The 12,347-nt window shown below is 40.2% G+C and overlaps 1 protein-coding gene across 1 annotated transcript; it reads left to right on the forward strand.

Moving 5' to 3' along the window:
• Positions 1-1,844: 1,844 nt before the first annotated feature.
• slc35f6 (solute carrier family 35 member F6) lies at positions 1,845-8,428 on the forward strand. Its single transcript, XM_017456624.3, has 6 exons — positions 1,845-2,020; positions 3,994-4,066; positions 5,312-5,483; positions 5,810-6,025; positions 6,411-6,521; positions 6,915-8,428. Exons 1-6 carry the CDS (start codon positions 1,944-1,946, stop codon positions 7,391-7,393), a joined length of 1,128 nt encoding a protein of 375 aa, XP_017312113.1. The 5' UTR covers positions 1,845-1,943; the 3' UTR covers positions 7,394-8,428.
• Positions 8,429-12,347: the final 3,919 nt, after the last annotated feature.

Consider the following 12,347-nt stretch of genomic DNA (forward strand, 5'->3'; position numbering starts at 1 on the left):
ACCATATCAGTGTATTTAAGATTTAACTGAAGGCCGGTGAAAGATGAATGATCTGAACTGTGAATGGATCAGTGAATTAACCAGTTTAGTGTTAAAACTAAGAATTAAAAATGAATATTTAGGACATTTAAATGGATGTGGAAGAGAACTGTGTAAAAATAAGGGTGATGGATTTGACTGGTTACTTTTGGTTACAGTTTGTGGAGTTACAGTTTTCATCCATGTCATTGGATGAAGATTTTTTGGTTAATGGGCTGTTTTCTAACAGTAGCAGTGGTGGCACTCAGTAGTAGTGGTGGTAATCAGTAGCAGTGCTGGTACTGTAGTAGTGGTGGTACTCAGTAGCAGTGGTGGTAGTAGTAATATTTAGTAGTACATTTACACCATTTGGCAGATGCCATTATCCAGAGCGACTAACATACATCTCATTTATACATTTTGAGCAATAATAGTAGTAGTTTTGAGCAGTTGAGGGTTAAGGGCCCAGCAGTGGCAGGGCTGGGATCTGAACCTTCTGGTTAGAAGCCCAACATCTTAACCACCGAGCTACCAATGCCACTACTACTATTATTATTAGTAGTATTAGTAGTAGTGTAGAAGTAATAGTAGTATTAGTGGTGGTAGTAGTAATAATAATATTAGAAGTAGTGCCACTCAGTAGTAGTAATAGTAGCAGTAGTTGAAGTAGTAGTAATAATAATAGTTGTAGTAGTATTTAGTAGTAATAATAGTATTAGTAGTATTTAATAGTATTTAGTAGTAGAAATAATAGTAGTGGTATTCAGTAATAATAATAGTAGTAGTAGTATTTAGTAGTTGTAATAGCAGTAGTATTTAGTACTATTTAGTAGTAGCAATAGTAGTAGCAGTATTTATTAGTATTTAGTAGTAGTAATAGTAGTATTTGTGGTAGTAGTATTTAGTAGTAGTGGTGGTGGTGTTATTTAGTAGTATTAACTAGTAGTAGTAGTAATTAATAGTATTTAGTTGTAGTAGTAGTATTAAGTAGTAGTAGTATTTAGCAGTATTTAGTAGTAGTAGCAGTAGTATTTAGTAGTAGTATTTAGCAGTATTTAGTAGTAGTAGTATTTAGTAGTAGTAGTATTAAGTAGTAGTAGTATTAAGTAGTAGTAGTATGTAGTAGTATTTAGTAGTAGTGTTTAGTAGTAGTATGTAGTAGTATTTAGTAGTAATAGTAGTAGTAGTATTAAGTAGTAGTAGTAGTAGTATTTAGTAGTAATAGTAGTAGTAGTATTAAGTAGTAGTAGTATGTAGTAGTAGTAGTATTTAGTAGTAGTGTTTAGTAGTAGTATGTAGTAGTATTTAGTAGTAATAGTAGTAGTAGTATTAAGTAGTAGTAGTATTAAGTAGTAGTAGTATGTAGTAGTAATAGTAGTATTTAGTAGTAGTATTTAGTAGTAGTAGTATTAAGTAGTAGTAGTATTTAGCAGTATTTAGTAGTAATAGTAGTAGTAGTATGTAGTAGTATTTAGTAGTAGTAGTATTAAGTAGTAGTAGTATTTAGTAGTAGTGTTTAGTAGCAGTATGTAGTAGTATTTAGTAGTAATAGTAGTAGTAGTATTAAGTAGTAGTAGTAGTAGTATTTAGTAGTAATAGTAGTAGTAGTATTAAGTAGTAGTAGTACGTAGTAGTAGTAGTAGTATTTAGTAGTATTTAGTAGTATTAAGTAGTAGTAGTATTTAGTAGTATTAAGTAGTAGTAGTATTTAGTAGTATTTAGTAGTATTTAGTAGTAGTAGTTGGTGAAACTGCTCCGCTCCCAGAAAGCCCTGAAACCCGAAGGTAAAGTCTGGTGACGCATCAGCTGACCGTGTGGTCATGTGACGGCTTGCGACATCTTTAGCATTGTGAGTGAAGGAGTGAACAAGCGAGCAGCAGTAACGCGGTGTCTAATGCTGGCTCTGCACATTCTCCCCATTCGCCATGGCCTGGACGAAGTACCAACTCTTTCTGGCTGGTTTAATGCTCACTACGGGCTCCATCAACACTCTGTCTGCAAAGTAAGTCGTTTATCACTTCGACCGAGTCGCATATCGACTCTCCCGACTGTTCGGTGTTTATCCGCCGCTTTTTATAGCAGATGTAGCCGTGTATCTCAGGAAGAGAGATACATCTTCGTCTTTTTATTCGTTTCAACAGAATGTTAACTTCTCGTGATAGCAGTTATGCCAGTGAAGGAATTTCATGTAGTCTCACTGATTATCACAAACACAAACACTCGGTCCTTATCGGAGAGCATGGCGCATTGTTCCCGGGGGTTGTGATGCACATAAATAAAAACCTAACAGATGATTTGGTTGATTTTTTAAAAATGAAAACCTGTACTAAATTGTACTACTAAACCGAAAAATAATGTACGACCCAGTAAAACCATTATACTTATCAAGCTGTGTTAGAAAAACATGTAATCACACTTTAGGACACCCCTACAACGGGCCGTACCATTACTTAACTCTTGACCTGCTTATTCCATGTGCATTTACTGTAGAGTCAAGAGAACCATTCAATATCTATGGGGAAATATTTAGCTAATTATCTGTCTAGTTTAATTTAGTCTTTGATTGATGATGAATAGATAAGTATATTGTTATAAACACAATATTATTGTTATAACACAACCCTAACCCATTATTTGTTATGATATAACATTCAGACTGTACTGGATGCATGGTGCACTATGTAATACTATATGTTATGTATGGAAATTAAAATGATTTACACTGTGTATGGTGTAAGGAGTCATTTAGGATCATCCTCCCTATGTTCTACGTGCATGTGGACGGTGCTGAGTGTGCAGTCTGACCTCGTCTAAACACATGACATAATATCGCTGATGTAGCTGGATTTGTTCATATGACACGGTCTTTGCATCGTTGGTGGATTTATTTCATGCACGTTTGAGTAAACAGCACAAGAAAGTCCCACCGCGGGATAAAAACGAACTAGCTCAGCAGACCTTCTAGATGAAGTTTCAGTGATCTCTTCAGTGCCTAAATACCTGTTTGATATATTTGGTCAAGCGTTGCAGATTCTGTGTATATGCAGTCAATGGGGGTTTAGAAGAAAAAGAAAAAAAAAAGGCCCTAAATTCCCTTTTATTCAGCAAGTGTGATGGATCATGTGTGTAACATGAGCTAAAACTATCAAGCTTCTTTTCAGCAGTCGGTAATAATACGAATATCCAAAGTCAAAGTGAAAGCACTCTTCCTAAAGTGGATGAAATACGAGAAGACAGTAGTTCCATGCAAGTATCTCATGTAGAAAGCCCTGTTCATATTTTTTTCCCACCAGTCTGGTCTCTATATAAGGTAATGTTTTCTTCGCATCCTTAACAACTTCGACACAAGCGGTATTGAAAGCACATGCCGGTTACACTCCGTTTAATTTCCTGTCTTTCAAAGGCAGATAGGATTCCTGTCATGAGATGAGAGATCACGAGCGCGTGACCTTTTAATCTAAGACTAACTGTTATTCAGAGAAAGACGCTCGTCAGCAGGGTCATGCAGTTGAATGATAATCTCTTTAACCTCACAGAGCCATTAATGATCAATGCATCTTTCTGAACCCGTGGAGTGGACACGTCATGGACTGCCGTGGACATCGTTACAGCATGGCTGGCTGTTTTCTTATCTTAAATGATTTTTTTTTCTCCCCCATTTATGTCTACAGCGGACTTCGGACCCAGTGTAAAACTTTCAGAAATCAGTCAATAGGAGCGACCTTGCTGATCACAAGCAGCCTACACATGGTGCTTATGGATCTCCAATGAACAGATCACATTCAACTGAATGGTGTAATAAAGTGGGAAACAAGCATCTAGTGTTGAATAAATAAAAGTTGTTGTTTTTTCACCTCAGGATGAAATCACCGCGTTTGATTTCCGATCACGATAGCAAAACAGCCTCAATACTGCGTTTAAACATTATTGTGGGTAAATATATGACTGACTTGCCTGTATGAACTGTATTAACAGATGGGCTGACATGTTTTCTGCTCCTGGTTGCTCTGGTGCCCCTGATCATAGCTTCTCGCATCCCTTCTTGCAGGTAATGTTCCTCTGTTTTAACTTCATGTTCTTCTTATCAGACTCGGTCGCTGAGCTTCAGCTGGTGCTAATGATCAGGTCTTTATTTAATCACAATTCCAGGCTTTTGATGTAGCCAGGTCAGGGATTAATTTCAGTCCGTTTTACTGTTAGGTAAGGAATAAAGCATTTAGGGATGCTGTAGTAGGGAATAAAATTGACGACAGGGTGGCGTGATGCATCCAGATGAGTACCTGCACACCCTGAAGTATTTATTTTCTCTATTTATTTATATATATATATATATATACATATATATATATATATATATATATATATATATATATATATATATATATATATATATATATATACATACATACATATATATATAAATATATATATATATATATATATATATATATATATATATATACACACACCACAGCAGTTTGCCAACATTTATTTAGGAATGACACGTCGTACTTTCTTTTATCCATTAATAGTTACATTTAACTTTGTGAACTGCCCATCAAACAAGTTCTTCTATTTATTGCAGCTATAAAGAATATTCCCGTCACAATTATTTTCTCTCTTAAGACGAAAGCACGTGATTTTACGATGTTTCCGAGAAACCGTAAAGAATAAGCTCGTTTGTCCTGAAGACGTCGGAAACTTGGTTCGTTTGTAACGGACTTGCAAAGCGCTGACACTGGAGACTCCTTCCATAAACGTTAAATAAACGTCTCCTCATAAATAAATAAATAAATAAATAAAAACTTAAACACCTTCGCCATATCTTATCTTGGTCTGTCATAGAAGTCCCTGTTTTATTTGTTTCTATAGAAACGATAACATAGTAGTAAGTGCGCGTTAGTGTGATAGCTTCCAGTCGATGAAATTTTAAATCCCTAAAATAGCGAAGGCTTTTTTTTCAGTAAGAGCGGAGGAGCATGCTAACGGCGTCATGACGAATATAGGAGCTGTGTTTACTCTGAACGTCAGGGAAAAGAGGAAGGCCGTCTTATCGTTTTTAGGATTCAAACTCGTGACGTGACGACGATTGGGACGTCACTCGTACCACGTCGAAACCCTTTTTCTTGCTCGGGTTCCCTCTTCTGAATCCTTGTGTCATCAGTTTCCTACTCAGCTTGCTATTACAAAGCGGCTCAGACCGACGGTTGCTGACTCATCCTTTTTTTTACATGTCTTGTGCTTCGGGTCCACTGTGTGCACTCATCCTCTTTCTATCACCACGTCTCTCCAGGCCGTGTTCATGTTTTTGGGCGAGCTGAGCTGCCTCGCCGCTTTCTACATCCTCATCTGCCACGACCGGCGCAGACCGACGCCCACAGTAGAGCCAGGTCAGAGCTTCAACCCCTTCCTGTTCCTGCCGCCCGCTATCTGTGACATGGCAGGAACGTCCATCATGTATGTCGGTAAGCAGGAGCCGATTTTACTTCCGAGCGATGCGTGTGTGTGTGTGTGTGTGAGTCTATATCACAATTATATCCATTTCATGCTCATAGTCATAGGTTCCTGGTTACACAGTGAGCACTTTGGACTCTACAGTATAGTTATAGACGAGACATGATTTATAATCACACTATCGGGTGTCACCCAGATGACAGTTCCCTTTTGAGTCGAGGTTTCTTCCTCGGGAGTTTTTTTCCTTGCCTCCACCACCGCCTCTGGTTTGCTCACTAGCCAATTAACCAATCCCCCTCTTTTTCTTCTCTCTCTCTCTTTCTCTATCTGCATCTAGCACTGAACATGACCAGTGCCTCCAGTTTCCAGATGTTACGGGGAGCGGTGATCATCTTCACCGGCCTGCTCTCGGTGGCTTTCCTGGGTCGCCGGTTGTTGGCCAGTCAGTGGATCGGGATTTTTATCACCATCTTGGGCCTGGTGGTGGTCGGACTCGCCGATTTCGTGAGCAGCAACAGAGAGGACGGACACAAGCTCAGTGATGTCATTACAGGTACGTGCAAGTCGCAATAAACCTTCTATAAGGTTTCCTTTTATTATTCAATTCTCGCATGGGAATTATTTTAATCGCAATGAAATCTTTATCTGCACATCAGGGTAAAATATGCAAATGACGTTTGGATTCACCAGTGGAAGGGGCGGGGCATGTAGAGTTAGAAGACGTAGAGTTTAATTTGCATACTCATAAAATCTGTATTGTTACAGATGTAACCTGTTTTTTTTTCTTCTCTTTTGGCTTCAAGATAAAACCTATACATCACTACATATTATTTCAGATATTAAAGTCAAGCTCTTTGTCAGAATTATGATATTTCTTTCTTGCTTGCTTGTGGGATTTTCGATCATAAATAAATCATCTTTGGTTCTTTGACCTGCAGGTGACCTTTTGATCATCATGGCTCAGATCATCGTGTCTGTACAGATGGTCCTGGAGGAGAAGTTCATTTATAAGCACAACGTTCATCCTCTGAAGGCAGTCGGGACCGAAGGTGACGTACACCTAAAGTACTGCTTAAAAATATGTATACCACAGCTGTTAAATTATCTATTCTCTATTCTGATTGGTCGGAAGGTGTTGATTAATTTTCTGTAATGCGCTAGGTATAATATATGTTTGATATAATATGATATAATATAATATGTTTCTATAGTAACAGCGTACAGAGGGTCGTGTATGGTGAACCCTCCACGTAATCTAAGACTAAGCATTTACAGGAGTCTCTCCATTATTTAATGTAGTCAGTAAAGATGGTTAAAGGAACCGTGACGTAAAGCATCATCATTTTCGTAATTTAAAAAAAAAAAAACGATTGAATATTTTCAAAATATTTATTTGATTAACATCAAAAAACATCTGTCCTGTTGTCCCTTCTCCGTTCTAGGCTTTTTTGGTTTCGTGATCCTGACCATCCTCCTCATCCCGATGTTCTACATCCCGGCTGGGAGCTTCGGCAGCAACCCGCGGCAGGTCCTGGAGGACGCGCTGGACGCTTTCTGCCAGATCGGCCACAAGCCGCTCATCATACTGGCGCTGGTGGGCAACACGGTGAGCATCGCGTTCTTCAACTTCGCCGGCATCAGCGTGACCAAAGAGATCAGCGCCACCACGCGTATGGTGCTGGACAGCCTGCGTACGCTGGTCATCTGGGTGGTGAGTCTGGCGCTGGGCTGGGAGTCGTTCCACGGCCTGCAAATCCTCGGCTTCCTCATCCTGCTGCTGGGCACGGCGCTCTACAACGGACTCCACAAACCCGTGATGGCCAGGCTGCCCTGCTGGTCTGCAGAGCGGGAGACGGAAACGGACGACGCAGACGAGAGAGAGAGACTGCTGGGCACAGGAAGAGCTGCACAGGAGAGCTAACGATGAACGCACAACAAAACGTGTTCCAGATTCTGCGTCAGCGCTCTCTGTGTTGGTCGAGCACTGAACTGACTCGATACGTGTAGACGTCCAGGGAACGTGTTTGACGTCTCTGGCTTTTGCGTTTTTAACTATATTTTTTTCCCCCTTACAAATCATTTGACCAGTACAACTGACACTAGAAGAGGAACGTGAGGGCTGATGTCGCATGATCGCTGCCTTAAGGGCACTGCACAGTCACATTATTGATTTGTTTTTTTTTAAAAAAAATTTATTTCTCATTATGCAATAACGGTTTAAAAAGGGATGCTGAAAATTTTAAATCATATTTTTAAAATAATATTTGACATTTTTTAAATGTGTTTTAGTATCCTAGAGCAGGGGTTCCCAAACTTTTCCAGGGCAAGACCCCCCAAATGTCATTAACATTTGACCGAGGGCCCCCTTTTGCAAGATGTCTTTAAAACACATTAAAAATACAGACTCCTGAATATATCCCCCTTTTTTTAATTAATAATTACATCTTACATCTTTACCTTACATTACAATTAGGAATTGATTGTGTGTGTGTGTGGTTGTCTCAGTGACAAAGAGAAAACATACTAGTGGGAGGGATGGGCTTGGTGGCTCCGACCAAATTATTGAGGCCCCCTGGCGCCCCCTGGCGGCCCCCACTTTGAAAACCACTGTCCTAGAGGGCAAAAACGCTTATTACATTTTAATAACAGTGTGCTTGTTTTTGGCCAATAATCTTTTTCTGTTGAAAATGTGGGCATTTTTATTTTCTAGGTAACTCTTTTAACTTCAGGTGTATTATAAATGTATTTTATAACAGACGGTCCTCAGTGTATCAGTCAGTATAACAGTGTCGACTGTATTAGATATTAGAGATAAAAAATAGAGGTGAAACGATGAGATCCAGTCATTATCAACATCTGCTCTTGAATAATGTCTGTGTTCAGTCACCCGAATATCAACGGCTTTAATGTGTTTGGTGCGAATATCTGTTTTAATTAAATCGCCTGTTCATTTTTCCTCTGTGTAAGTATGCTTTATTTATTCAAGGGAAAGGAGTTCTCTGAAAGGGAAAAATGTATATAGGTCATTTAGTGACATAGGGAGTTAAGTATAGTTGGTTAACATCGTGTGATGTTACATGTTTAGTTCTTTATGAAGTTGGTGTGTTTTAATATAATGTGATGGAGAATTTCGAAGATAAAGCTATTTGATGTTTGAGGAAAGATTTCGAATATAAGTACGGTATATTCAACATTGTGTGATGACAGAATTAGAAAGTAGGTACATTTTAATGTAGTGGAATTAGAATGAAGTTATTCACTGAGGTAAGTACACACCCCTGTTAAAATTGCAGGTTTTTGTGAGATTAAAAAAAAAAAACGAAACCAAGATATATCATGTCAGACAGAGCAAATAGAAAGATTTTTATAAAAGAAAAAACTTATAATAGGCAGGTTGCATAAGTGTACACACATCTATCATGATAGGAAATCAAATATTTCTTCGTCTTCAGCTGTCTAGCAGAGGCCTGCAGGTGTTCTCCCAAAATAGCTATTTTGGAGCTATCCATGATACCCTCAAGTTTGACTAGAGCTCCAGCCATCTAGAAGCAGCCATCAGCATGCTTCACTGTGGGTATGATGTTCTTTGGGTGATGAGGTGATCTTGTTTTTGTGCCAAACAAACATCCATCCATCCATCAATCTTCTATACCGCTTACCGACCCTTCAGGGTCGTGGGGAACCTGGAGCCTATCCCAGGGAGCATTGGGGCACAAGGCAGGGTACACCCTGGATGGGGTGCTAATCTATCGCAGGGCACAATCACATCCACAATCATACACACATTCATACACTACGGACACTTTGGACACGCCAATCAGCTGACCATAAATGTCTTTGGATTAGGGAGGAAAAGGGAGTACCCGGAGGAAACCCCCGCAGAACGGGGAGAACCGAACTCCACACACACAGGGCAGCGGCGGGAATCGAACCCCGAGACCTGGAGGCGTGAGGCAAACGTGCTAACCACTAAGCCACCGTTTTAACAAGGAGTGTCTGGAATTAATGTGGAATCTATGCACCTTCCATCCATCCATTTTCCATGCTGCTTATCCTACTGACACAGGGTCGCGGGGGAGCCTGGAGCCTATCCCAGGGAGCTTGGGGCACAAGGCGGGGGACACGCGTCCACACACACATTCACACTGCCGTGGAAATTTAACAACACTCCCAGACTCGTGCTCTGAAGGTGAAAAAGTTTATTACAGAAAGATGGTTAATACAGGATAGAATAAAGCAGGATAGATTAATGAGAGCGCTCTGAAGTGCTTGTGCTGAACCACTACTATAGATACTATAAACGCAGAGCACGACACACTTCTGTGTACCGATAAGAAGCAGTTTGAGGCAGTTCAAACCGTTCAAATCCTCTGATGAACATGAACAGAACATGAACAAAATTATTACAAAGTGAAAATGAGTAATTCCCCTCACATTTCCCCCATTTTATCATTACAAAATATGATAACTAAAATTAAGACAGAAATTACTATGCTGTGAATACATCAGAATCCTTTCACGGTTCAACTGAATTCATCATAAAACAGACATACTGAAGGCGCTAAGGCTGTTTTTGCGGATATAAAGTATCCGGTTGTCAAGCAAGCTCATTTTAGAGTGAAATCAGAATCGTCATGGTCAAATGCATATTTACAATAGACGTGAAATGGAGGTCAATGGGTCATCATCGTCAGTGTCACTGGGAGGATCTGATACCCAGTCAGGTTTAGGATACGAGTCAGGTTGGTCATCATAGGGATCGTACTCAGCCTTTGTCAACATCAGCGTCTGGTCATTAGTGATTTCAACGAGCGTAAGAGACTGTTCTGAACGAGAGAAACAATACAAGGCAAAATGAGCAAGACGAGATGAATTATTGCACCTATTGGTAAACAGACGGTTGATATCCACGAGCCTCATCCCCCGAGTACTAAGTTCAGCCAATCAAACCCCGTCTCACTAGTCTCTGGAGCGTTGCGTATCGCAGACCGCATGTGTTCAATGATAGAATAACCATCATGTGTCTGCGTGGTGAGGGGACGTGAACGTTGTATGGGAGCACTGTTGGCAATGATTCTTATGACCAAAGATGATACAGAACGCTTTACAGAGGCGGCCAATATCTTGGCATACGGGCTTTTAACTACTAACTGTCGTCCAATCTGCAGCAATAGTCTACTAAAGAACTTTGCGGGCTTATGTGGGACCTACAGAAATCACGTCGCCTTAGGCACTTAGTCACGTCACCACGATCAGCTAAATACCAAATTTGTGTAAAAGTGTGTGCGTCATGCACTCTTTCTGCTGCAATGATGTGATTGGCGTGATTGATCATTAAGTCTTCCACACAATAAACTTCAGTATCATGCTTTGGTTTATCTTTCCAGCTTAAGGGTCTACCCCCGGACCCCCAGGGTTGTCGGGAACAGTCCCAGTGATTTGTGAGTTTATTTCGTGGACAGGGCTTATTAACAGATACCACCTATACCAGGAGAAGGGTGTACGATTAGGAATAGGTTTGTATGTATGAGTGGATGTGCAGGTCGACATCTAATGATTTGTGTCTAGCCTGCAACAGTAGTCTGTGGTCAGGGAGGTGCGGTAGCAAAGTCACGTCATCTAACCTCTGTCCTGGTCACGTGGTTATATAGTACACACTAATGAAGTTCAGTCCTCCTAAGAGTACAGTTTCCGTATCCCAAAGGGGCTAAGGCCATCCTAAGCCTGTTTCAGAAAAGCATTTGCTCAATCTGTTTTTTAGTGTCCCATTTCCTCTCTCTACCACCCCACCACTAGCTGGGTGATATGCACAGTGCTGCTTTAAGTCAATACCCAAATATTCACCCACCTACTTAAGGGCATGGCTCACAAAAGATGTGCCATGATCACTGGAGATTATCATTATCACTACCGCAGCTGAGTCCTGTTTGGAGGTAGGGACGTAGCCTTCTCTACCTTCAAACCTCAACCCATATTAGGAGTTGCGCAAACAGTTTTTTAGAGTAATTAAAGAGAAACCAATGCTTTAATGCAGCGATCATTCCCCCTTTTGACGCATGGTCCCTGTAACTTTCAAAGTTTTAATCAATTTAACATGCTACATGTAATACTTCTCTCTCGATGTAATACACGCATTTCTTATATCATTGACTACATTTACATGGACAGCTGTAATCTAATTATTGACCTTACTCTGAGTAAGACAATATTGTGATTAAGAATATTACTTTCATGTACCCGTTTTACATGTTAGAGAACATAGATCGATTAACAGCACACGTCATTACGTCGCCACGCCATCCGACGTCCCGCCAGAATTTCACGTTTCATTTCAACATACAGTTGGTCTTCGTCATGGTACCGAATACAGTTTTGGCTGTTTTTATTTAAATTCTTTACGAACGCTTCAAGTGCGGTTAATTATTTGTCGTGCTGTACGTGCGAATAGACGACTGCTTGAAGCCGTGGGCTGCGTCCCAAACCACGTACTTACCGTCTATATAGTAGCCGAGATACATGTATTTCCCTTACTTCAGGTCTATAGTAGGCAAGTACGGGGTTTGGACGCAGCCGTGTTCTCTTGTTTGCCGTAAAACGGTTGAGCACTGCCCTGTGTGTACGTGTCCTGTCGCAAAATGCGGTGAAAACTCTCGCACGACGTTAATAGTGTGATTAAGGTGTGTACACGTCTGTAATACACTTCCATAATGCGACTAAAACAGGAGTACACCACACGTCTTAATTCGAGTTGTGTTTACTTCTAGTATGACCTTAATCGGATTAAGGCCATTAAAAATTGCTGTTTACATGCTAGTTTCTTAATCAGAGTATCGTCTTAATCGGGTTAATAGTGGAATATTGTCGTCCATGTAAAC

Source organism: Ictalurus punctatus, chromosome 25 (assembly GCF_001660625.3).
Source record: "Ictalurus punctatus breed USDA103 chromosome 25, Coco_2.0, whole genome shotgun sequence".
Classification (NCBI taxonomy): domain Eukaryota; kingdom Metazoa; phylum Chordata; class Actinopteri; order Siluriformes; family Ictaluridae; genus Ictalurus; species Ictalurus punctatus.